Source organism: Hemitrygon akajei, chromosome 4 (genome assembly GCF_048418815.1).
Source record: "Hemitrygon akajei chromosome 4, sHemAka1.3, whole genome shotgun sequence".
Taxonomy (NCBI): Eukaryota; Metazoa; Chordata; class Chondrichthyes; order Myliobatiformes; family Dasyatidae; genus Hemitrygon; species Hemitrygon akajei.
Genome location: NC_133127.1, coordinates 136,623,114 through 136,650,739, shown reverse-complemented (window position 1 = coordinate 136,650,739; position 27,626 = coordinate 136,623,114). Strand labels below are relative to the sequence as shown.

At 39.6% G+C, this 27,626-nt stretch overlaps 1 protein-coding gene across 4 annotated transcripts in view; it reads left to right on the top strand.

Moving 5' to 3' along the window:
- The window catches only part of tmem135 (transmembrane protein 135), a 414,067-nt gene extending 391,093 nt beyond the window's left edge, over window positions 1–22,974 (top strand). For all 4 annotated transcript variants that reach the window (XM_073043372.1, XM_073043371.1, XM_073043370.1 and 1 more), the window contains 5 exons: window positions 969–1,032; window positions 1,604–1,680; window positions 9,455–9,553; window positions 17,568–17,635; window positions 20,759–22,974. In XM_073043372.1, the coding sequence (XP_072899473.1) occupies window positions 969–1,032; window positions 1,604–1,680; window positions 9,455–9,553; window positions 17,568–17,635; window positions 20,759–20,894 (444 nt within the window). In that variant the 3' untranslated portion in view covers window positions 20,895–22,974. The remainder of the gene's footprint in view (window positions 1–968; window positions 1,033–1,603; window positions 1,681–9,454; window positions 9,554–17,567; window positions 17,636–20,758) is intronic.
- Window positions 22,975–27,626: the final 4,652 nt, after the last annotated feature.

The following is a 27,626-nucleotide window of genomic DNA, read 5'->3' as shown; positions in this document are numbered from 1 at the left end:
TTCAGTCATAAATCAGTGTGACTTCCTAAATTTCATCATGGCTCCCTCTGACCTCTTTATATTGGCTACCTTTCATCTGCACTCCCAGGCCTGGTGCAGAATCTCAATGTGAAATGTCGATCAACCCCTTGCCTCCACAAATGCTGTTTGACTCACTCATTTCTTCCAGCAGTTCTTTTGTGTCTCTTGATTCTTGAAATAGCTTGGTTTCAGGGGAACTAATGCCAGTAAAAGCTGGAGTAAATGAGTACTCCTATTTTGCAGAGAAGTGAAGTAGAAAATTGCTGTGTAAGGCACAAAGCAGATGTCATGCAATTACTACTAACACTCGGGTGAAATTCACGCCAAAACTTTATTTCTGGCACAAACTGAAAATCAGGTCAAGTTTCCCAGCATCAACAAGTGCTGCACAGTTTTGTTCTTTGGGTTAAACTTATTTGCAACTGAACAGTGTTTTTATTTCCAGAAGAAGTAACTTTCTAGGTAAAGTTATCTTTACTGATCTCCCTCCTGCTATGATTTTGAAATATGACCAAAATTGGGCATGACCGGTCTTGGGGTATTAATTACCAGACATAACTTTCTGTGACAGGTTCAGTGGATAATTCATGTGAAAGTCCAGCAATTTTAAAAAAATAATGGAGAGCCTCAGGGTGGTATTTTTGTGAAGCAAATGATAGGCACTGAAAATCAAACAGTAAGTTCTGGATATTTGCAACTCACTTAATCCTCTGAATATGCTGGCTGATCCATGCATGTTTCCATGTTGATGTATTTGAGGCCCCATATATGACATTTTCAGAAATTTATTTCATTCTATTCTAACCAGCAGACGTGTTTTTATGCAACCAATTATTACATGGTTTTCCAAAGTCTAAGCGAAGCATTTACTGAAAAATATTTGATAAATGTGTTTACAATGCCAGAGGAAAAGCAGTTTAATTCTGGTGTTTTCATTTCATGTCAAGGGTACTAGCTGTTTTCTCCGATGGGTAAGAGATTTGGATGATGAGCTTCACGCACTGATTGCTGGTGAGAGTAATAATTTTTCAGCTTTTTTTTAATGTGATTTTCCAATGTGTTATACATATGTTTCTAAGGTGACCATTTATGACATGAAATGGAGAGAAAGGAAGAATAATAAAAGTCCATCCAAATGCTTTTTAATTTTATTCTTTTGACTGTTAGTGGAATTCAGCTAATTAATATTAGAACTGTGGCATGGGCTAGTTATAATTTGAAGATGACAATGGCATTTGTTCATGTTCTTCAAATCAAGTATAAAATATTGTTGTGTTTGACAGTTCAAGAAATAATGTTCTGGCTAATTTGTTGAATATGCAGTCTCACATACAGAACTGTGCATGAAATCATTTTCACATTCACCTTGATTAGTTTGTGCCCTCCATAGGTGACATTTAGTGTGAAAGTACACATTTCACAGCTTAAGATATTTTTCTAAGATGTCTTTAAACAGAACAATAATAAGTATAATCCAAAATGCCATTCAAATAAGAGCCATCATTTTTATATTTGATTATTGTTATTATTTTTGTGAGGCTACATTTATTGTGTTAATGTGCATCAATCATTTTTAATGCAGGTTTCTTAGCTGGAATGTCCATGATGTTTTACAAAAGCACAACAATTTCCATGTACCTGGCTTCCAAACTTGTGGAGGTGAAATACATTTTTTATTTATGTAAATGCCAATTTGGATGCTTCTTATAGTGCTAACAATGGTGTTTAGTTACCTTTTTAAAAATTTATGTTGTGATTACTTGTGTTTCCGCCTCCTTGGAATGTCACAATCCTGATGCCATCTGTATAGAGTTTGCACTTTCTTCCTCTGACGGTTGAAGAAAGTTACTACTTACTTTAGCTGCTTTAGGTGTGGCTGAAGGAAGTGCAGGTTGGTTGATAAATTGACCATTGTTAAATGTGCATATGTGCCTATGTAACGAGGTAGTAGAATTTGAGCATAATTGAATGCAATGTGGAGAGAATAAAAATGGGATAATTAAATGGAATCTTAACTGTCAGCACTTAGTGGGCCAAAAAGCTGTTTTATTTTGCTGTATTATTCTATATTTATGACCCATTAGTAAAATGAGTAGGGGTTCCTTTCATGTTTGTCGTTAGGATTCTCTTTTCCTAGTAAAAGACTTTGAAGTGCACATTGCAGACTTTTCTTTCTCTACATGTCGCTTACTGAAGTCCCCAGGAACTCCATCAATTTACCATACGAATACTCAGGAAAACATTGATTGTAGACTTGAATCTTTTACATGGGGAGTCTGAGGAGTATAGGCAGCAAAGTCAGGGAAGCACATTAATATAAGTGGTACAAATTCTCCGGAGGTTCCCAATGGATTTATAAGGCCAGTCAACACCAGAGGAATGATGAGCACATCTCTTCTTACTCAAAGCCCCTGTCAAGGCATAGATGGTGTCACACTGATCAGTTTCTGATAAGGAAGAAGCAAGGATAAAGAAAAATTAGATTACTGTTTCTCTTTTTGATTCTGTTTATTTCAATCCATTTATGAGTATTTGTTAGAATAACAAACTAAACTAATTGTTTTCCTTTCTGAGCTGCTGTGATATAAATCTACTTAATAAGTTCAGAGGGAGACTATTCAACCAGCTGTACTTTTGTAGGTTCTACCTCTTCAACAAGAACTATTACTTAATTCTCAGTGACCTTTTCTTCATATTTTGCTTTTGTATTCGTATATTAACTTATATTCACATGTTCAAGATTCTTGGATGGGAAACATGACAATGAGAGATAGCTTAACACTTACAGAAGGGGCCACCATGAAGACAGGTGATATTGGTAGTTTTGAAGGATAGCATGTAATGGTGGTGTTGAACAAAGGGACTCAATAATAGAACATAGTACACTGTAACACAGGAGCGGGCCTTTTGGCCTACAAAGTCTGTGCCGACTGTGATGCTAATTATCAAATCACATCTGCATGTGGTCCGTATCTGTCAATTCCCTGCCTGTCCATGTGCTCTGAATGTCACTTAAATATCGCTATTATATCCTTTTCTGTCACTTCCCCTGGCAGTGTTTACCAGGCACCTACCATTCTCCCAATTTTATACTCAGCACCTTGAGCAATGAAGGCAAGTGTATTGTATGTCTTCTTTACTGCTCCATCAACTTGTTTTGCCACTTTCAGAGAGCAAGACTTGCATCCCAAATTCTGAGCTATATCAGCGTTCCTAAGGGTCTTTCCCCTTTCATTTGACTCCTAACGTGCATTTGTCAGACTTAAACTTCATCTGTGATTTCTGTGCTCAAATTTCAAAATTGTCTATATACTGCTGAATCCTTTGACAACCTTCCTTACTATCCACATTTGCACCAATTTTTGCTTGCCTGAAAACTTTATTAATCAGTCTACCTATATTTTAGTCCAGTTAGTCCCACTACTGTTCCTTTCAGAACACCACTGGTTACAGATTTCCAGTCAGTATAACACCCCTCCACCACAATCCTTTGTTTTTTATGGCCAAGCCAACCTTGAATCCAATTGACCAAGTCTCCATGGACCCCATGCGATTTAATTTGAATCAGCCTGCAAACACTCTTTTAAAAATATGCCTCATAAATCTTTTTTAATCTTTCTCCCTCTCATATTAGAGCTATGCCCTCTAGTGTTTCTACACTGGGAAGCCTGCTATGAGGAACTTTGTTGCAAGCTTTACTAAAGATCATGTACGCAACATAAGCTATTGGACTGGGTTTACATCGGAATCAGAGCATTAATAAATTGTTTGTAATGAAGGTACTAAAATAGAAACTGCTGGATATACCCCACAGGTTAGGCAATATGAGGAGAAAGCAAAGAACTTCATGTTTTTGGTCAAAACACCTTTTTCAGACTCAAAATGTAGTAGAAAATGGATCAAAGTTCAAGGAATCAAGGAATATGAAACTGCTATATTATACAAGTAAAATGAGGAGCAAAAGTTGATTTGGTTCCTTTGATTGCAAAGACAGGAGATAATGTAGAGAAAATGGTTAAAATCTTAAATACGTTCTTTATCTGATCTCACTGAGGATTAGCAATGAACTAGACAACGGGGTGACCTGTTGAGGCACCCTTTGAGAGAAGGGTAGTGCAGTCTGATGTGACCAGAAGGGACATTAAATTTTCCTGAATGCTATTGGTTTCTCTTTGCTTTGGAAATTGAAGAAGAAAACCTCAGTTTATTAAAGAAGAATGATGCGTAGCAAGGCAAATATAGCTCCTCCTCATTTAATGAATGACACTTTTGATGGCATCATTTCTGGTTGATTTGCCACCCTTGTGCCTCTCGTTGTCATTCTGGAGATGTGCAGTCCTTTCAACCGTCATCTCTTCATCTCTTCAGCTGTTTATTCTTTGTCTCTGATCTTGGAGACGTGCATTTCTCAGCTCCTTTGTTTCTTCCTCTCTCCTCCTCCTGTGCCTGTTGTTGTCATTCTGGAGACGTGCAGCCCTTTCATCCCCTGTCTCTTCATCTCTTCTGCTGTTTGTTGTTTGTCTCTGATCCTGGAGTCATACGGCCCTGGCCTCATCCAATTTTTGTTTTCTCCCTCTCCTTGCCGCTTCCTGACGTCATCTCTTGACCACAATGTCCCCCTTCTCTTTCATGCAGCATAATTGGGCTAACCATATTATTAGCACTCTCCTAAATGGACGTGATATAGTCACCGCTGTCCTTTGACTGTAGCAAAGGGTTTGATGGGTGTCTCGATGTATGTCATTACAATAAGATTTAATTATCTCTTATTGATGGGTGGCAGTTAGATCTGTCCCAATGCTGCACATGTTGATGGTGATTAGCAGAATGTGACCGTTTGAAATAGAGCTGCCCTGCCCTTTTGCTCCGCTTGGTGTTGCTGCTGTGAGCATTGTGAGGCGCTGCTGAGGCTGGCTGTCCTCATGATTCGTGGTGTCGCGTCGCAGTTTCCGCCATGGCTGACATCAAAAGCGGGGCTGTTGATTTTGGCAAGTGAGCAATTTTATACGAATATATAACCCTGGACTTTGCCTGCATTCTGTAAGTTAGTGCATTTTAAGTCGATTTAGCCAAAAATAGTGCCACTGTAATGCACCGTTTGCACAAATTGGAGGTCACAAACAGACAAACAGAGCATGAGTGTTTTAGTAGTATATAGGTGTGGGATGAAACATTAACTGTGCTTCTTTCCACAGATGTTACTAATAACTTGATACATTTAATCCTACATCAGAGTCATCCAAAATGGGCGGCTGCAGAGAGGTGCATGAACTAGCAATTGCCTTACAAACTGTCCCAGATTCTGTAGCAGTTCAAATAGATCAAAAGTCAGCAAATGTAGAAATGCTGTTCAAGAAAGGAGAAAGAGAGGAAATGAGGAGATAACAAGGTCTATAATTGTCAACAACTGTCCTGACAAACGGTCTCAGCCCGAAACATCAACAGTGCTTCTTTCCATAGATGCTGCCTGGCCTGCTGTGTTCCACCAGCATTTTGTGTGTGTTGTTTGAATTTCCAGCATCTGCAGATTTCCTCGTGTTTGCTCTATAATTGTCAAGACCATTTTGTTATGGATATAATATCAGCGTAGTAAGGAAATTATAAGATTAGTCAGAATTAACATACTTCCATGAAGGAAATCGTATTAAATAAATCCATTTTGTTTTGAAGATTCAATTGTCAGAATAGTGACGAGGGAACTAGTGGATGGATTTTCAAAAGTAATTGATTATCACGTTAAATAAGGGAAAGCATATTATTGTGGACAGAGATTTGTTTAAAAGCTAGGGGAAAGAAAGAACACAAAATAGTTTTTTTTTCCAGCCAGAGACCTGTTACTGCTGAGTACTAGAAGGTTCATTACTGGGTCCTCAACGACTCACCATCTACGTTAAGGATGTCTGTGAAAAGACAAAGATTACGAGGTCCAGGTTTTCTGTTAATCCAAAGCATAATGAGTAATGAGGAGGGCATCAGGGTACAGACATGTTAAGTAAATGAGTAAAAAGAGGCAAAAGCGGTAAAATATGTAAATGTCAATCACTTTGGAAAGAAGAATAGAAAATCAGAAGATTACTTTCAAATGTTGAGAAGTTGGTGAAAGTTTACATAAGGATCACGGTATGGTGGTTCATGAGATCAACACATGAACATGCTTACAGCAGGAAATATGGATAGCATATTGTATGTTGTGCTTTTATTTCAAGGGGGGATAGAACACAAATGTTAATAAAGTCTCACTGATGTTTACTGGACTTTAGAAAGACTTCATTTGGTATACTATGATTTTGACCTCTGCACCCTATTTAGAAGGAGTGCTGGTTCTATTTGCTAAATTTCCTCCAGGAATGAGTAAAACATGCCAATATTCACTGCAATTTATAAGAATGAGAGATGATGTTGCTGAAAAATGTATTCAACAGAATTCAACAGCCTGTTTACTCAGGCTAGAGCAGGGGTCACCAACCTTTTTGGCACCACGGACCGGTTTAATATTGACAATATTCTTGTGGACCGGCTGACAGCGGGGGTGGGGGGGGGGTGGTGGTGTTAATCACGACCGGAATACAGCAATAGTCGAAGGGGGTTCCCTATGTCCAGTCTATTCTGCATTTTAGTTTTCGTGGCTATCAGCACTTCCTTCTGTCCCGCTTGCTCACATTTTTTCCGCTCAAAATAACTCAACGGGTTTGTATTTAAGTGCAGGGTACTTGGACTCAAGGTACCAAAGCAGTTTTGAGGGTTTCATTGCCTCATTAGACAGCCTCCGGGCCCGAACACCAGCTTCCCACTGTTATGATACCAGCCCCCTCCTTTGTGAGAATTGCGAGAGCCCTAGTTTAAGGGGGGGTCAGTGACCCGAGAGAGAGAGCAAGAGAGAGAGAGAGACAGGCTGAATGGACACAGGGAATGGAAAGACAGCAACGTGCTGGATACCGCATTCCACTGGGACAAAAGCTGGTGACTGTGGCATTGTTCTCAGGAGACACCTGGGAACTGCAGACGTGCCAACTCGCAGGGACATTGTAAAGCCCTCGGGCAAAGTGGGCTGGTTGAGAGAGAGATTGTATCACCTGCAACCTGATTGACACCTGAGATCCCGTGAGGCAGTATAAAGAAGGGTCTGAAAGAGGACGACCCTCAGACGCACCAAGGAAACACCAAGAAGCACGATACCGCTTCCCGTGGGAACGGGAAGCCATTTTGAAATAAGCCACGTGCGTTAAATTCCGAATGCGGGGTTTGTGGCTGGAACCAACGGAAGATCGCTTTTAACTAACAACGGGGAAGATCGCTCCCCTGATTCCACGGATGTTTCGGGCAAGTTTTTTCGTTTTATCTCTCTCTCTCTCCAACACGTGAAACCAAAAAGGGAAAAGCCTGCAGACTTCAGAGTGACTCTTTATATTTCCAATTGGACTCAGTATTATATACCCTAGACAACGAAAGAGCTTATTTCTGATTGATTATGGTTACACCGGTGTTTTAGATTGAGTTTTGACGATTTGAATGTTTTGTATTAACCATACGTTTGTGCCCTTATTGAATAAAACGTTTGAAAATAGTAGCATCCGACTCAGCTGATCCATCTATCTTTGCTGGTAAGTTACCTGGTTACGGGGTTTTCGTAACACCACCCACCCGCCACCAGATGCCTTGGCCAGGTGTGACTGGTCGTGGGTGGGGTGAGAGGACAAGGTAAGGGCCAGAGGTCCCCGTACCGGGGCCGCAGCGGTCACAGTCTGGAGAGAGTGAGGAGGAGAGCGACAGGGCGCATGCCCGCCCCCCCTTGCAGGTAGGTAGGATCTATCGGCTGACAAAAGTTTGGCTGGAGGGATGACTTTCAGTAGATCGCAGCAAGGTAGCTGTTCTGCTACTTACGAAACCCTGAGCCTGAATTAGGTTGTCTGCGAATATTTCAGCACTGGGTTCCCCATGAACATTCGGTGTGCTAAACAGGTTTAGAGGTGGTGCCCATCTGTCCGCGCTCCAGGCCAATAGCGACGGCGCTTCTGGCCGGTTACCTGAGGCCAACCAGTGATCCCTGGCGCGAGGGTATCACTGCATTTAGGCGACTGATCACCTCGCGTGCGTTCAAGTTCAACAGTGGGCGTGACAGGGAATGAGGAAAGGTGCAGCTGACTCATATTGTTTCATATCGCCAAATCATATTGTTTCCTCGTGGCCCAGTAGCACATGCTTTGGGGACCACTGGGCTAGAGGATGCCAAATAGGGCTTGTTTAAAGCAAAGGGATTAGCTACTTAATACAGATGGGGAGAAAATTCGAAGTACTCTCACTCTGGAACTCTGTATGTCAATGGACTATGTACTCAAACATTGAATATGTTGTGGACTGAAGCAAAAAGCAAACCAGTGGAATACTCAATGGGTCAAGCAAGCAGTATTTGTGGAGGCAACAAAATTGTTGATGTTCTGGGTCAAGTTCCCTGATCAGGAATGAGAAAAGATAACCAGTATGTAGAAGTGAGAGGAAATGATGAGGACGAGGCATAGATGGAATAAGGCAAGGAGAAAAGATGGGTAGATGGCTTTTACTTCTACCTACTGGCTATCTTCCCTGTACACCCTTAGTCCTACTGTGGGATCTCAATGCAAAACTTCTATCAGCCCTTGCCTTACAGATGCTGCTAGATCTTCTGGCAGATCAATCTTTGTACTCCATTTTCAACATTTTCAGTCTCTTGTGTCCATGTTCTGGAATGAGACTGAAATACTTTTAACAGTAAGGGTACAATAGGCTGGGAAGATTGATTAGTAGAGTATTGAAGTACTGAACAGTGGAGAAGGGTTATGGGCTTATTTCTATTTTAGAGTTTTGTGACACAACAACCTATGTTTGAATTGTATACTGCATCTTTAGCAACTCAAATGACCCAATAGGTTTTCTTTCCTGCAAGCTTTCTTTATTTGAATTGCTGGATGTGATGATAGTGTGTTTGACAGCTATTGATTCTTTGTTAATGTTAGAATTATCCCTTTCAATATCTACATATGTATTCTTTTGTAGAATAGCTATGAAAAGTAGGAGCCCTAGTTATTTTACTTTTCCTGTCTTTGGTACATGGAGACTGCTTTGGTCACACTTACTGTTACAATCAAAGTTCATAAGTCTATGCTCAGATTCAAAGGAATGACCTGGGGGTAAATTTAATCTTTCTTTGTGGTAACATTAACTCTGGCCTTCCTGCAGTACAATAATTTTGAATGCTATTATTTTTATTTTTGTTCTTCACCCAAGGGGAACACCAGCAATATTTGTGATATTCAAATATATAAAGTATTGCAGGTTATTATTTTTTATCGACATTGTTGGAATGCTACCTTTACTGTGTATTATAATTCATGTATGTTAATATTAAAATAAATTGATCTGATTAGTCTAATCAATTAATACTCATCTTTGTTGACAGACATTGTACTTCAAAGGCATTGAAGCAGGAAAATGTCCATACGTTGCACGTGCAGACACCATTATCTATGCAATTTCTACAGCTGTATGTTTTCAAGCGGTAAGTATCAGCCAATACAGCAGGTTTATGAGTGCATTTTTATTTTTAAAAACTCTTATTGTTTTTCTACTCAGGTGGAGCTACCGTATTACCTAATGTGACTTAAAAATGTTGATCGGGCAGAATATTTCCATATATACTCCAAATAGAATTGGTGAAGATAACATTTCAGATACCTGGATGCAATGTGATGACTTGCCTGTACTTCATGAACTCTTGCAATTAATATTAATTTATGTAATGCATTCATGGCTTGACATCATTTTCAGTCCGTCTGCTAAGCTGTTCTATATGCATATTGGCAGCACTGAATAGCACCCACCGTTTGTTACAAAGATGATAACTACTTTATGTTGCCACTACCTTTAATATCTTTTACCTTTCAGCCAGTGTTGCTCATTAGATGGATTCTTCAGTGGAGAGTCAGTATTATGAATAGTAAATTCTGGTTAAAGTTAGTCTGCAATTTTTAAAGTCATTCTCCTCCATTTCACAAAGGCGAGTTGCATTGTAGGTGTAATTTGGAAGCTCCTGGACAGCAGACATGGGAAAGTGATGGATAATCTTTTAGTGAACTCAACATTGCAATCCTTGAGAGAGGTGATGGATATCTACAAAGGCTCTCCAAGCATGCTCAGAAAGCTCTGGTAAAGGATGTGAGGAGAGTGATGGGATAACAAAAAGTGTACTGTGCAAAAGGACGCATTATCTGAAATTGGTACTGTAAAATTGAGTGCTAACCACATCCCTATCCCACTGCCCAAATCCATTCAAAGTTATGTTCCTCCATCAAGTACAATCTTTTCTAATGAGAATCAACAGCTCTTTGCTAGACTTTCTGGTGGAGTATGAGAACAGGTAAAGGAATGTAGTAGGTACTACTAAATGACCTGATAGTTTTTAGCTATATATTTGTTGCATTTCACTCTTAGTAGATGCTTAGAACCAAAAGATTTTCAGGGATGGCATTCTGCAACTTGAACTATACCATGAAGTGATAGAAAACAGGAAACAACTTCTCTCATTGTGTTCTAGCTTTGATTGATCCTTGGAAAGCAAAAGGGGTGCAGAACAAAGAGCAGGATATACTATCCTCATCCAGATTCCTCTTTAAAACAGCAATACAAGTACAAGAGTATAAGGCTTTGAAGATGGCGACTCTGTGCATGCAGCTCTGATGAGAGTCATTGAATGTTCCCTTTTAGAACTACTACAGGTAAAATCCGCAGTTACAGCCATGGGTGCTTCAGTAAACAACATCATTCTAAGATGTTTTAAAAAATCTATTGGTCCACAGAATTGACAGAGCCCAGATGGCAGGCTAAGGTTGCGAGTGCAGTCCCCCTTTAAGAAAACAGAAGTGGGGAAGACACTGTGGTCTACAGGTATGCTTGAAATGCAGAGGGCTTGGACTCTTACTCCCGATTACCCTGCTGGTGAATGTACAGTCTCTCAAAAATAAAATTGAAACCTCAGAGCCGGATTGCAGTACCAGAGGGACACCAGGGACTGCTGTGTATTTTGCTTCATGGTTCACCTCCTCCATTCACAAACAAGAAGAAATCTGAAGATGCTGGAAACTCTTCAGTCCTGCCAACAGTTTTGGCCTGAAATGTTGACTATATTCTTTTCCGTAGATGCTGCCTGGCTTGCTGAGTTCCTCCAGCATTTTGTGTATGTTACTCACCTTCTCCATTGTGGACACAGCACTGCAGCCCGATAGATAAAGATAGATCAGCTAAGTCTTTTAAAGCAAGAGGAGGGAGAATATGCTTCATGATTAACTCAGTGATGCACAGACCAGGCGGTCTCAGTCCTGCTCACCCGACCTGGAACATGTGGCGGTCACATGTTGTCCATTTTATCTGCCAGTGGAGTTTACCACTATCACCCTGGTAGTGGTGTACATCCTACCTCAGGCTAACGTCAAGCAGGCACTGGAGGAACTTAGCACCATAATCAGCTGTCACGAAACAACACACCCTGATGCCTTCCCTATCATTGTGCGAGATTTTAACCAGGCCAGCTTGAAGAAGTCTCTGAACAAATACCACCAACGTAGAACATAGAATAGTACAGCACATGTCACCTGTGGAACCAGAGGAGCCAAAACATTTGACCACTGTTATAGCACCATCAAAAATGCTTGCCATGCCATCGCAAGCCCACACTTTGGAAGGTCCGATCATTTGGCTGTACTTCTACTCCTGGCATACAGGCAGAGAGTAAAGACCTCAGCACCAATGGTGAGGACCAAGAAGGTATGGTCAAGATAGGTCGAGGAATGCTTAAGTCAAGATAGGTCGAGGAATGCTTACAGAATTGCTTTGAGTTGGTGGACTGGACAATATTCAGGAATTCACCTTCAGAACTGAATAAATACATCAGAGTTGTCACCAACTTCAAGACCTGTGTGGGTGAGTGAAAGCCTTTGAGAACGTACTGGACATACTCAAATCAAAAACCGTGGATGAACCAGGTTATTCATAGTCTGATGAGGGGCTAATTCTGTTCAGAAAGCTGTTTTAGGAGTGATTAAGAAATTCGAATTGAAATTAGAGATGAAATTTTATGCATGTCAGCTCTGCAGGGTTTCCAGACTATTACTTCCTACAAGGTGAAACCTAACATCATGAATGGCGGTGATGCTTCACTCCCAGATGAGCTTAACTTTGAAAGGGAGAATAACACTACACCTGTGCAAATCCCTGCACCATCTGGTGACCCTGTAATCCCTGTCTCAGAGGTTGATGTCAGAACAGCTTTCATGAGGGTGAACCCTCGCAGGGCATCAGGCCCAGATGGTGTACCTGGCAGGGCACTGAAAACCTATGCCGACCAAGTGGCTGTAGTGTTCAAGAACATCTTCATTTTCTCATTGCTACAGTCAGAGGTTCCACCTGCTTCAAAAGAGTGACAATCATACCAGTGCCCAAGAAGAGCTGACTGAGCTACCTTCATGACTGTCGCATGGTACCGCTCACATCTACTGTGATGAAGTGCTTTGACAGGTTGGTCATGCCCAGAATCAACACTTGCCTATGCAAGAACTCAGACCCACTGTAATTTGTTTGTCACTACAATAGGTCTACAGCAGATGCAATCTCACTGGCTCTCACTCGGCCTTGGATTACTTGGACAATAACAATACCTATGTCAGGCTGCTGTTTATTGATTACAGCTCAGCATTCAACACACTGATACCCTCAGTTCTAATCAACAAGCTCCAAAACCTGGGCCTTGGTACCTTTCTCTGCAACTGGATAACTGACTTCCTCGCTGGGAGACCCTAACCCTAATGCAGATTGGAAATAACATCTCCTCCTCACTGACAGTCAACACTGGCGCATCTCAAGGATGCATGCTTAATCCACTGCTCTACTCTCTCTACACCTACAACTGTGTAGCTAGGCGTAGCTTTAAGAGCATTTATAAATTTGCTAATGACACCACTATTGTTGGCAGAATTTCAGATGGTGTCAAGGAGGTGTATAAGAGGGGTGAGATAGATCAGCTGGTTGAATGGTGTCAAAACACCAACCTGGCACTCAACATCAGTAAGACCAAGGAATTTGATTGTGGACTTCAGGATGGGGAAGCCAAGGGAACACATAACAGTGCTCACTGAGGGATCAGCAGTGGAAAGGGTGAGTAGTTTCAAATTCTTGGATGTCAACATCTCTGAAGGTCTACCCTGTGGCCAACATATTGATGCAATTACAAAGAAGGTACTACAGCAGCTATAGTTCATTAGGTGTTTGAGGAGACTTGGTATAGTACCAAAGACTCTTGTAAATTTCTGCAGATCTACTGTGGAGAGCATTCTAACTGGTCACTGTCGATATGAAGAGGCCTCTGCTGCAGAAAGTTGCAAACTGAGGCCAGCTCCATCATGAGCACAAACCTCCCCAGCATCAGAGATATCTTCAAAACGTGATGTCCTCTTCTCATTGTTACCATCAAGGAGGAGGTGTAGGAAACTGAAGACTCAATGTATTAGGAACAACTTACTCCCCACCACAATCAGATTTCTGAACAGACAATGAACTCGTACATTACCTCAATATTTGTTTTTCTTTTTTTGCTTTCTTTATGCACTAATTTAATTTAATTTTTATACATATTTTTATTGTGATTTATAGTTTTTTTTTTATTATGTTCTCTATCTGTGTATTTCTCTTATGTCTGCTTTTGATCTTAAATGCATTTCTGGAACTGTTAGGAGCTTGTAATTTACAGTTTGGAGATTGATTGTGTGATCTAGTCTGAGTAGATTCCAGGAAGTGAGTGAGCTTGAGTCGCCTCGAGGTGAAGCTCAGAGACAATGATTGACTCCATTTCACTGATTAAAGCGTCCACTAACCACCAATTAAAGCGTTGAGGAAGATTGAAACATCGAGGCTAATGTGGAAGGTGAATGAGGGTTCAGTGCTGACTGCAAGCGTTTTGGTTACCTCCCTGTTGCCAGAGAAGAAGACTGTCTGGCAGCCTATTGCTCGCTGTTGCCAGAGGATACACCTCTGCATTCGAGCGGTGTCTCTCTCTGGATGCTGTCAGAGGATGGTACTGAGGTTCTGCGTTATTGATTGAACTATGGACTTTTTCCATTCTTATGTTTGTTATATTCTGTGTTTTCACCCATTCTTTCTTGTTGCCATATATCGAGTCTTTTGTTTTTTTGTGCAGGGGGTGGGGTTTGAAGGTGGACGTTCTTGTTGCCACTTGTCACGTTTTGTTAGTTTTTTTGTGCAAGGGGAAGGTGTTTGGGGGTTGATAATCAGGTTGCCATTCCTTTTTGTGCGGGGTGGGGGGAGTTGGGTTTGATGTTTTTCTTTGAACAACCACCATGATTTTCTTTGTTTCGTGGCTATCTGGAGAAGACGAATCTCAGAGTTTACTGTGATAATAAAGGAACCTTTGAACATTTGATATTAAACTTGATTCTAATTCTGATTCTGATTTTGAACCTGAAGATCTCTTTGGGTTACAAGTGACCAGACTTATGGAAATCAGACTTTGCACAATTTCTGCCATGCATCTTTAAGTATTTTACATTTTTAAGTATTTTATAAGCTAGCAAAAATAATGTTTCATGATATTCAATAATAGCAAGATACAGTATTTATTCCATTAATTCAATTGTGTGAAGTGATTATTCAATGAAATGAAAGAAATATATCAAGTGTATATAGAGCGAAATGATTTGGACCACAAAGGAAAACTGACTTATGGAGAAATTAGCTTGCCAACATCAGGAATGGCTCCCTTGCATGTAACCTGGAGACTGCACATACTCTGGGAAAAGTTAAAGAAAGGAAAATTGATCAGAGGTGATGGAACAAGATTATCACAAAGAGTGCAGGAGCGAATTGCATATAAAACCTGACATTAAGTTCATTTTAAATCATATATGGTTGTTAAACTGAATATTACTTAGAAAAATTTCCCTTAGTAGATAATGAAAAAAGGATTTATTAAATAGTTAATTCAGAAAAATTAATGTGGTATGCTTGTCAGATGTACAGGTTTGAAAAGTCTGATTGTGGGATTAAGTCATTAAATTGTGATTCAACAATATATTTGTGCAGTTGCAAGAAAAAGTTTGTGAACCCTTTACAAATACCTGGTTTTCTGTGTTAATTACTCATAAAATATGGTCTGATCTTCATCTAAGTCAAAATAATAGACAAACACAATCTGCCTAATCTAATAACACACAAACAATTGTACTTCTCATGTTTTTATTGAACACATTATTTAATCATTCACAGTCCAAGCTGGAAAATGTATGTGAACCCCTGTATTTAATAACTGCTGGAGCCTCCTTTAGTAGCAAAAACCTCCACTAAATGTTTCCTGTAACTGCTGATCAGTAAGTTTCAATAGATACATATAATGTTAGAGAAATGCATACAATATACATCCTGAAATTGTTTTCTTCGCAAACATTCACAAAAACACAGGAGTGCCCCAAAGAATGAATAACAGTTAAAATGTTAGAACCCCAAAGTCCACCCCCATCTGCCCCTCCCTCCCACGCACAAGCAGCAGCAAAGAAACGACCTCCACCCACCCACACACCACAATTCAACACACCACGGTGTCTCTCTCTCCCCTCCAACCAATAAGGGAAATGGAGGTGTCCCTGTTTCACAGTAAGAGGGGAGACATAACAAACAACTTGCTGATTTATGATGTTAAAAGTCTGGTGCATTGGTTTTCCTGAGCTCTGCACCCAGAGAGTCGGCACCAAAAAGGTGCAGCTCTCTGGGTGTGCACACCCCCCCCCCCCCCACAGCTAACCCGCTGCTCCTGATGTTCTGTGTTCTCCCACGATCCTTCAGTCAGGGGTGCGGGCTTAGAATCAGCAAGTCCCCAGAGCCACGGGGTTCTGGAACCCTGAAGGCATGCTAGTCTTCCAGGCCGCATCCTTGGGATATCAAAAAGCGACTGGTCGTGAGGCCCTGAGAGCAAGTCCCATTCCATTAAAGAACCAAAGTCAGAGTGTAACTCCAGGTAAGGTTCTTTTTAAGACCCTGGAAAAGGCGAAAAAAAGAGTTATCAAAGATAGAGATAGAACTGTTTCCGAAGATGCAAGCAAAGGTGTCGCCGTTTAGTGCCGTTTCGACTTCACCTCAACACAACGGCGAGGAGGAACTTTAGACCACCCGTTTCAAAAACGGTTTCAGTTCTTCAATAATTCTGGGATACCTTGCATGAACAGCCCTCGTCAGGTCATGCCACGGCATCTCATTTGGGTTAAGGTCTGGACTCTGATGTGCCCATTTCAAAACTTGAGTTTTCTTCTTATTAAACCATACTTTTGTTGTTTCGGATCATTGTCTTGTTGCGTCACCCAACTTATATTAAACTTCAGGTGACGAACTGCTACCCTGACATTCTACTGTAAAATGTCTTGATATAATTTTGAATCATAGTTTCCTCTGCAATTGCAAGTCCAGGCTTGAGGCAGCAAAGCAGCCCAAACCATCGTGCTCCTTCCACCATGCTTCACAGTTGGGATCAGGTTTTGGTGTTGGTATGCAGTGCCTTTTTTCTCCAAACATAATGGTGTGCATTTCTGCCAAAAAGTTCAAATTTTGTGCCATCTGTCCACAGAACATTGTCCCAGAAGCATTGTAGAACATCCAGATGGTCTTTTGCAAACTTGAGATGTGCAGCTTTTTTTTGGAGAGCAGTGGTTTCCTCCGTAGTGTCCTTCCATGAGCACCATTCCTGTTCAGTGGTTTTCTTATAGTGGACACATGAACAGAAACTTTAGCAAGTTCTGGAAATTTCTGCAGGTCTTTTGCTGTTACCCTTGGGTTCTTTTTCACCTCCTTCAGGATTGCATGGTGTGCTCTTTCAGTGTGATCTTTGCAGGATGCCCACTCCTAGGGGGAGTAGCAACAGTACTGAATTTCCTCCATTTGTAGACAATTCCTCTTACTGTGGACTGATGAACACTCAGATCTTTAAAATGTAGCCTTTTCCAGCTTCATGCATCTCTACAATTCTTCTTCTAAGGTCCTCCGAATGTTGTTTTGATTGAGGCATGGTGCACATAAACAGATTTTTCTTGAGAAGAGCAGGCTCTGTCAGTAACCTGATTTTGTCTGTCTTTTTCACAGGGCAGGGCACCTCTAATAGCCACACCTCCAATCTCATCTCATTGATTGGAACACCTGACTCCAAATAGCTTTTGGAGGAGTATTACCCCGGAAACTAAACGCTGATTTTTTGAAACTAAACACTGATTGTTTAAATGTTGTACTCAGTATTAACGAAAAGAAGTACAATTTTTTGTGTGTCATTAGTTTAGGCAGATTGTATTTGTCTATATTATGACTTGGATGAAGATCAGACCACATTTTATGAGTAATTAATGGTGAAAACCAGGTAATTGCAAAGGGTTCGCAAACTTTTTCATGAAACTGTGTGTTCATTTTGTTTCATGTTGTATTTCATTAAGAATTATTTCAAAATTTTAATTAACGTCCCCCATCATTTGTAGGCAGTGATGGAAGTTCAGAACCTTCGGCCTTCCTACTGGAAATTTCTGTTGAGGCTTACAAAGGGAAGGTAAGTGTTTCAGTTAGTTTTTGTCACTTGTAATTGACTGATTAAATGAATGTTTTAAGTAGATAACAAGGGTGTACAATATTTGAGCTATGTGACTTGTAACAAGGCTTTAGGAAATGGTTCTGTTTGAAATACGGGTAATAAGTCTAAGGTCTTCAGTCAAAAATATGGCAAATGAAATCTAAAAATGGCTCATTGGCAGAAATTAGAGGTCAGTAATCCGTTTTTTAAAAATTTCAAGTTGTTTACAGTTGGCTTATCGACAAACAGTGCCAGGTCCCTTGAATTTTATTTTATATGGATGTAAATGTATGGTATAGAAAACCTACAGCATAATACAGGCCCTTCGGCCCACAAAGTTGTTCCGAACAGGTCCCCATCTTAGAAATTGCTAGGCTTACCCATAGCCCTTTATTTTTCTAAGCTCCATGTACCAATCCAAAAGTCTCTTAAAAGATTCTATCATATCCACCTCCACCACCGTTGCCAGCAGCCCATTCCATGCACTCACCACTCTTTGCATAAAAAACTTACCCCTGACATCTCCTCTGTGCTTACTCCCCAGCACCTTAAACCTGTGTCCTCTTGTGGCAACCATTTCAGCCCTGGGAAAAAGCCTCTGGCTATCCACACAATCAATGCCTCTCATCATCTTATGCACCTCTAGCAGAACCATCTCGGCCTGAAATGTTGACTACTTTTTTCCATAGATGTTGCCTGGCCTTCTGAGTTCCTCCAGCATTTTGTGTGTATTCACAGCAAATGGTTTTGAGATGTCTCGAGCAAGGGTGGTGTTGGTGTGCACAGAGCTGTCCATCTATTAGGACAGGCAGATAAGATTGATAAAAATGAAAATCTTATATGGTATATTATTGATTGAAGAACAAAATAGAAATTCAAATTACTATGGTGGAATTGTTTAAAAATGCAATTATACCAGAGAGGGGGAATAAAACAGGCTGGATAATGTATTATTTTTGAGTAAAGATTGAAAACTGATGATGAGAATGCAGAATTATGAGACAGCAAAATGGAATGAAGCGAAAATGTGAATACCGAAAGGTATGGATTTAAAATAACAGGCACAAGTGTTAGAGAGTGGCATAGATCAGAAATTCATTGCCTAAAAGGGTGATGAAGATGGAAATTCTCAATGCATGCCAAAGTACCCTTAAAATCTGTAACCTGCAAGACGTGGGCCAAGATCTGGAAATGGGTTTAAGGTAGAATATTTTCCTTGGTGATATAGACTCAATAGACTATGTATCCAAGATGAGTTAAATATCTATGTATTCATGGTATACATAAAGAACTAGTTAGGTAATCACATTAAATTTCAGAATGGATTGGAAATCTCTGCCAATTTCATGTATGTTATTTGTTCCTTATATTAACCTATCATACTCTTCATGGCTGAAGATATAATTACAATCAGGTATTTTGCCATATTGAAGGGTTGATTACTTCTGATAATGCCAGTTACTAGCTACTGTTGGGAAAAAGCTGCAATGTCACTCAAGCTTACATGCCATTGTATTTTTTGGCCACTGAGGGCCAATAAGGGTCGTGGCCTGAATTGTTGACTATACTTTTCCATAGATATTGCCTGGCCTGCTGAGTTCCCCCAGCATTTTTTGTGTGTTCATAGGGCAATCTAGTCACCTAATAATAAAAGGAAGCAAAAGAAAGAATCTGAGAAATAGAAGAAAGTTGTTCAGCCCTTTGAGCGTTCTCTGTTTTTCAGCAAAATCCTAGCTGCTATTTTAACCCTTTCCCACTTTTCTCCACTAACCACATAGTTTTTGATTCTTTTAATATCCAAAAATCTTTCAAGTTCGATGTTCAATATACTGCATACTTTTAGACTCCACAGCCCATTTGGGGAGAGAACTACTTACTCGATGAAAAAGAAGTCTCCTTACTGTTGTCCATGATAACCGAACTTTCATTTTGAAACTGTGCCCACTGACTTTGGACACCAGAGTCAAGGAAAAAGTCAAATCAGCATCCATCCTGTAATTGTTCATAGGTTTCAGTGCTAGCATCTCCTGGGTGTTAAACAGATTTCAGAAAAGTTATCAGGAGTAACTGGCTTGTAGTGGCCAGGCAATTATAGACCATAAAACATAGGAGCAGAACTCGGCCATTCGGTCCTTTGAGTCTGTTGTGCCATTCAATTATGGCTGATTTATTTTCCCTCTCAACCCGTATCATGCGCAAACTAGACCACAAAGCTATCAGTTCTGTCATCTAGATTATTGACATATAACGTGAATAGAAGTGGTCCCAATACTGACTCCTGTGGAACACCATTAGTCGCTGGCAGCCAACCAGAAAAGGTTCCCTTTATTCCTACTCTTTGCTTCTCCTGCCAGTCAACCAATCTTCTGTCTATGCTAGTACCTTTCCTGTAATACCATGAGCTCTTATCTCATTCAGCACCTCATCTGTGGCACCTTGTCAAAGGCTTTCTGAAAATCCAAATGAACAACATCCACTGATACCCACTTGTCAATTGTGTCTGTTATTTCTTCAAAATAATTCCAACTGATTTATCAGGCAAGATTTCCATTTTTGGAAACCACGATGACTTCAGCCTGTTTCATCGTGTGCTTAAGTACCCCAAAACCTTATTATAATGGACTCTTAACAGCCTAATTACTAAAGTCAGCAAGGCTTTTTGACCTGTAGCTCCAAAGCATTTTCACCGTCCTATCCTTTGCAAATCTTAAATCTGCTCCTCTACAATTACATTGCCTGCCAATCTTCCTTCAAAACCTCTCCACTTCAAACCAGCATAACTTGCCGCTCTTGCCCCTAAACCCCTTCAGACACTATCATCCAGCTGTAGACCCCTCAGCCCAACATCAACCATCTCTAAGCTGTTCAGCTCACCTTCCACTATTCCCTTTCCTCTTACATGACTGAAATCCCACCCTGCCTTCAACCCCACCCACCTCTCTTCCAATCTGTCCTCCTGCCAATACCTGCAAAGTCCAGTTCAAGCCTCTGTCCCTGCCCCAGCCTTGACTCCTGCATGATTACATAATATTTAAATGTGCTTTCATTTCTCAACAGTAAATAACTTTTGCATTTTTTTTAATGTATTTCTACTTCAATCAGATTTGCTTTGATGAACAGAAGGGCATTGGACGTTTTTGGTACTGAAGCTTCGAGGGACTTTAAAGGATTCATCCCAAGACTGGATCCAAGATACACTCTTGTAAAACCAGAACTTGAACTTGAACTCCATTCCTGATTATGATGGGTTAGGAAAGACATTCTTTGGAATGGTTCAGGTTCGTAGGCCCATTTAGCACTGGAAGTAATTATTTCTAGTGTTTCACCCGGATGGGGAGAAGGGGGTGGTTGGGGGCAGGGGAAATAAGTGATTGCTATTCTTGTTATTTTCTTTAAGGGCTATCTATTGCACCTCTCTTCTGATGTAAAATGTGAATGCATAAAGCACTTAATCTTTGGAAATTTAATTGGTCTATTAATTGATTATTCCATTTTGTTGCAATTTTTGCTGGTTATTTTAAATATGATATTTTGGTATCCTATTAATTCCACTTATACCAACTGCTTACTTGCAAGTTATTGGCCATTTTATATAGCCATGGTGAGTGGAATTTCTTGAAATTGATTTTTATTCTTTTTAAAAAGTCTGCAGTGATTGGTTCATCATTTAGCCAATGGCTGATTGATGAATAAAATAAACAAGATATAATCAAAAATCATTTGTATCCTATAATGTAAATTGCAACATGAATTGGCATTGCTAAATACATATAATTTTTTTAATATTAAGGTACTCTATTATTTAAAATCATTTGAAGACCTATTCATTTCATTTCTGCAAGTGATATGTTTATCCTAAACTTCAATCCATGCTGGCAACTTAATGAAGTCTTAGCCCTGAATCCTATTGAAGAATATTTTTTACCTCTAAATGACATCTTTTTCATACTCTGGTGTAAAATAAAATTATAATGAAGATGGTTAATTTTCCTGTAAATGTATTAAAATGTGTACTTCAGCCAAAAAGAATTTCATTAAAAAAATTAAACAAATAAAGCATTAGATTTTTTTCTTCAGGTTTTACCCAAAGGCTTCTTTATAATTAAGTTGCACTGAACTTTTATCAGTAAGAATTTTTGTTTTTGAATATCAACACTTCTAATTTAAAATGACATCAATGACTATGTAGTTCAACAACTGAATTTCCAGATATTGAAAATTTACAGTAAAGCAATATATGATGTTATTAAATTTTATTTTTAATACCATGTCAAAAAAAAGATAGTTTAATTTTTTGGACATAGATTGTATTAGTGTAAAATCCTTTTCCTTGCATAACTTAATTCTGTAAGAAATCCATCTTTCCTCAGCCGATGATGTGTAATTCCAGCTCTTTCAAAAAGCTGCAATGGAAAGCAGATGTTTGCTATGACATGGTGATTATGACAGGCAATAGTTAGAATGCTGGAGCATTGATTGATATACGTGTATTTTAGTAGGAAGCCCAGATTTCCACCATTGATCTTGAAATTCCCGGTTTGTGTGAGGTTAGAAAGTGAAATGCTATTGTTTCCAATGGATTTATTTAAGCATTATAAAACCATGACCACCTTATCCATTTGGTGGTTTATACTGAACACAAGTGGTTAGCATTGAGCTGTATATTTTAATACATCAAATTGCGGTATGTATGGTTAATAATATAGTTACAGATGTTAAAATGTCCCATTAAGCAAAACTTATCACAGATCCAGGTGGTTTGGAATAGAATTATCAGTATTAAGTTATTTAAATCATTAAATTGTGATTCTCACTAGTATATACTGGAAAGTTATTGTTGAAAAATTCATTCAGCAACATCGTCCTTTAAAAGGAATCCATGCTCTTTGTGGATCGTTTTCAGTATATTTGTAATGAGCTAGCAAGGAACAGTAGGTAATTTATAACTGCTCATGTATAGCATCTTTTTTAATGCAGAAGGCACAGTTTATTTCTTTCGTTAGTGCTCCATTTGTCAATAATGCCTTAAATCTCTTCCTGGAAAACTGGAGTTTGACAACAAAAGAAGACAAAGCATGTGAATCTCTTCCATTTTTTGCAGATTCCTTTGGTGGTTTGTATGAATTTTTTTTGTACGTAGAAAAGATATAAACCAACTCTGGAGACAAAACTATACCATGTTATTATGTTCAATGTTGTAAAGAAAGAACTGAAAATTCAAATTTGTAAATGATGTGATAAATCTTGAGCTACATTTCAATAACTCTGTATAAATGTTAATTTTAACAATTAAAACAATAAAGCATAAGTGACACCAAGTATATTTTTACTATTATAATAAATGAAAATAGATATACTATTGCCAATTACTATTTGTCAGAAAGCTGATTTTTTGGCAGGAATTTAGCACATTGTTCAAATGGCAAGTGCCTTTTTTACATTGCATGTTGTCAGGTTTAGCTCAGAATGCATTACTGATTGGTTGACGATTCCAAAAGCCATTGGTGGGCACAGTAATTTTGTGCCATTGAAGTCAATCCTATGGCCACTGTGAATGCAACCAGGAAAATCTAGGAAACTTAACAACGAGGAGGAACCCGTTACTACCGTCTGTCTTCCCTATACTTCCACGGTTTCGGAAGGGTTGCCAGGATCCTGAAGAATTATCAGATTAATACCATCCCCAAACCCGTAAGGAAGCTCAAATCACAGCTTATGCAGGTCAAAGATAACATGAAACTCAGGTTGGCTGGTGTTTACAGGATTCCTTGTGAATGCGGAGCAGCATATTTAGGCCAGATGGGACACACGGTGGAAACCCGCATCAAGGAGCACAGGAGGTGTATCTGTTTGGGTTAACCAGAGAAATCGGCGGTAGAAGAACACTGCATTTGCAATGGCTGTAGGATTGACTTTGGTGGCACAAAACTACTGCTCCATGCCAATGACTTTTGAGACTGATTGGTAAAGGAAGCCATTGAAATAAAACTCGAGGAAAATAATTTAAACAAAGACAAAGGTCTCGCTCTAAGTAAGAACTGGAATTCGATTGAAAATAAGGTGGAAGAGCAGAAACCTGGTTGTATGAGGACTAATAAATCAGGAGGGATGGACTATGGGGGTATAAATACCACCAGACCAGACATTCCCAGACATCATCCTTAATGAAGATGGCAGAGCCTGACATTGAAACATCGGTTATAATCGATACCTGTACCTAGCTGAAAGCCCTAGAAGAGTTTATTCATCATGTATGCTGGGAACATATTGATCCTTTTTCATTGAGGAAGAGGTTATTTGCCTTACACCCAGCCTCGAGCTCTTCCATCTCCTCTCTGTAGGCCATCTCATAGATATTGGTGATGAGCCCCACAACTGTCATGCCATCAGCAAACTTGACAATGTGATTATTCTCATGTTTGGCCATGCAGTTGTGTGTGAATGAAGTGGACAGCACTGGGGCACCCATACTGAGGATGAAAGGGAAGGAATGCAGTTGTGCATCCTGACTATCTGAAGTCTATTGATTAGGAAATCAAACACCCAGTGGCATAGTGGTGTACTCAGACTGAGGAGTAGGTGATGGTTTACCAAGGTCAGTGGAACGGTAGTGCTGAATGCCAAACTGAAATCCAGAAACAGCCTTCTGACATAAGTGACCTTAGGTGTGTCACCTAAAACTTATGAGATTTAAAGTCACTCCTTTATTTCTCAAGTGGAAACAAGAAGTGCTAGAAATACCAAGGACAGGATGGCAAACCTTTTTGAGAAAGTGTGCCCAAATTGGTGATAATCTTCCTAAAATTTCTCTTGCATGCAGTATAATTTTCACCAGAGATTATCATTAATGAATGAGTTACTAACTATAATTATGGGCTTTTTTAAGGTTAAGGATGAGTCATGTTGTTTATTTGCACGTTTTCATGGTTTTAATGTTAATAAAAGTATAATTGGGACTGGTTTAAACAAATGAAGCATTCTAGAAAGCGTGTTCAAAAGTTATTAATATTAATCTTTTAAACAGACTATGGAAAATAACATTATTTTAAATAGAATTACCTCATATATAACATAAGAAATATGAGCATGAAATTTTAAGTTTTGGCACATATTCACAAAAGATAAGACAAATGGGGAAACACACTTAGCTCTCAATGAGTTTGTTGCTGCACTAACGATCCCAAAGAATTTATATCTGACTTATTATTTGGTTGTTTTGAGAGCTATGCACGTAACACTAGTTTCATCGGAGAGTCTACTCCTATAATTAGACGATCAAGTTCATCACTCAAAACACTAACTCACATGAATATTCATGGAGGCACTAAACTACATACAGTATTTACTATTTTATTGCTGAATAGCCAGTGTTCACTCACAAATGATAGAAGAAAAAATATAAGCAAAGCAAAGCCAATGTCAACTGGCCCAGCTATTTACTATCCTAATACTGAGGTGTCCACCAGGTCTGTGAGGATTTAAAAATGTGTTATCGAACATCATGTTCTTCTAACAGTTTAACTGGCACCAGATTGGTGTGAGATTTGGATAATCGCTGCTTAAATGCAGTAAAGGTAATTATTGTGTATCTTTTGGTTATTGGTGGAGTTTAAAAATTCAAGCAAGTCACTTTGTCCTGCTACTAACAAAGGTTTTGTGTGTGCCAGAGGTTCACCGCCCCTTCCCAAGGAGAATGTCCAGAGAAACAAGTAAACAGCTCAGGTGGCAATCTTCTGGGGAAAATAGGTGCAAGCATTAAACATTCTCACTTTTGTGAATGCAAAACAATGAGAAAAGTCATCAGTTGTCAAGTAAATGGTGGAGTCCCTCATTAAAGAAGTAGTAATGGAATACTTAAAATACCATAGAATGAATAGACCAATTCAACATAATTTGATGACAGTATTGAATAGCATATAATTAACTTGCCATCATCATAAATGTAAATTAAGCATGTATATAAAGATATTAGATTGTTAAATGAATAAGCTAACCAGTAAATGGATTTCACTTCAGGCAAGTGTGAGGTCCTTCACTTTGTCCCTAAAAGAGAATTCTGTAGATCCGACTAGTTTCTAAATGATCAACTACTGGAGGATGTGGAGATCTGCAAGTGGTGGTATGGGGAGATTATTGGAGGAGTCATGATCTCAATGCAAAATACTGTAGTTAAAATTTTAAAAATGCTGAAATAACTCAACTGGTTAAGATAGCATTTGTAGGAAGAGAAGCTGAGTTAACGTTTTCAGGTGGATGATTTTACATTAAAACTTTTTAAGTTAATGGAATTTTATTAATAGAGGTCAAAACAAATATTTCAAAGATTATTTATTATCAAAATACATATATGTTAGCATATACTACCATGAAATTCATTTTCTTGCAGGTATTTGCATGAAAAAAGAAGTAAAATAAAATTTTAAGAAAAACCATACATAAACAAAGACTGACAATCAGGGTGCAGAAGAAGACAAACCATGCAAACTAAATTCAGAGAACATGAGTTGTAGAGATTTGAAAGTGAGTCTGTAGGTTGTACAGATTGTTCAGAATAGTGGTAAATTACTTATCCATGCTGAATCAGGAGCCTGATGGTTGTAGGGTAATTACTGTTTCTGAAACCGGTGATGGGGGGGGGGTTCTTTGATGATGGATGCCGCTCTCTTGTGGCAGTGTTCCAATTATGTGGAAGGCATTGCCTGTTATGGATTTGATTATACCACCCCCTCCCCTTTTGTAGACTTTTGCATTTCTGGGCATTGGTGTTGACCTGTTGTGACAGTAGGCAAATTGGAGCAGATCCAGATCACTCCTCAGATAGGGGTTGATGACCAACCTCTCAAAGCACTTCATCACAGTGGATGTAAGTGCTACTGGGCAATAATCATTGGGGCAGATTACCACATTTTTCTTGGGAACTGTATGACGAATGCCAGATTGAAGCAAATAGATATCTCGGACTACTGAAACGAGGCTGAAGATGTCCATAAACACTCCAGCCAGATGATTTGCACAGGTCTACAGTACCTAGTCAGGTACACTGCACGGGCCAGATGCTCTCATATCAGCCTCAGAGACCGAAATTGCAGGATTGCCAGGAGTTATTGGGGTTCATGAAGGTGCATCCTTGATCTTTTGGTCAAAGTGAGCATAAAAGATATTGAGCTCATCTGAGAGCAAAGACTTGTTGCCATTTATGTTGTTTGGCTTTGCTTTGTTGAAAACAATGTCATACAAGTCCTACCACAGTTGTCAGGCTTCTGGTTGTGATCCAAGTTTAGTCTGGAATTGATGTTTTGCATATGATATGGTCTTCCAGAAGTCATACCTAGACCAAGTACTTTTCTGGATCACCAGCATTAAATGCCATCAATCTAGCACCCAGCTGACAAGATGGTGTCAAGCTGTGATGTAGTTTTTTGTAAATTCATAGGGATGGATTTGAGGACAGTGCAAGGAGTTGAGGGTTATTAAGGCTTAAGGAAGGAATGAAGGAGAGTTGGATCTTGGGCCAAAAATAAAGAGTCATGGGCAGGAGCTGGTGTTCAGAGTCTGAGCGCTCCATGGTCAAAGGTCAGCAATCCCAGAAACCAGTGATCCCCAGGATTGGAAATTGATATGGGCAAGAGGTACCAGGGGCCAGTGACCACCCTGCTCAAGTCATTGAGTCCTGGGGTTGGAGATTTGCATGAGTCCAGAAGTCAAGGCCTGAGGTTGTGTGGACAAGCGCTGAGGATAGAGACCAGTGATCCACAGGTTAGTGAGTCCTGAGTCCTGTGAGCTTGGAAGTTGAGGGCTAAGGATTAGAGGCCCAGAGGTGGCTTGTCCTGGAGGAGGAGGCCTAACTGTGTGTGAGTGGGTGAGTGGGGGAATGGCTTGTTTTGCTGTTGTGGACATAAAACCATAAGATATAGGAGCAGAAGTAGGCCATTTGGCCCATTGAGTCTGCTCCACCACTCAACCATGGGCT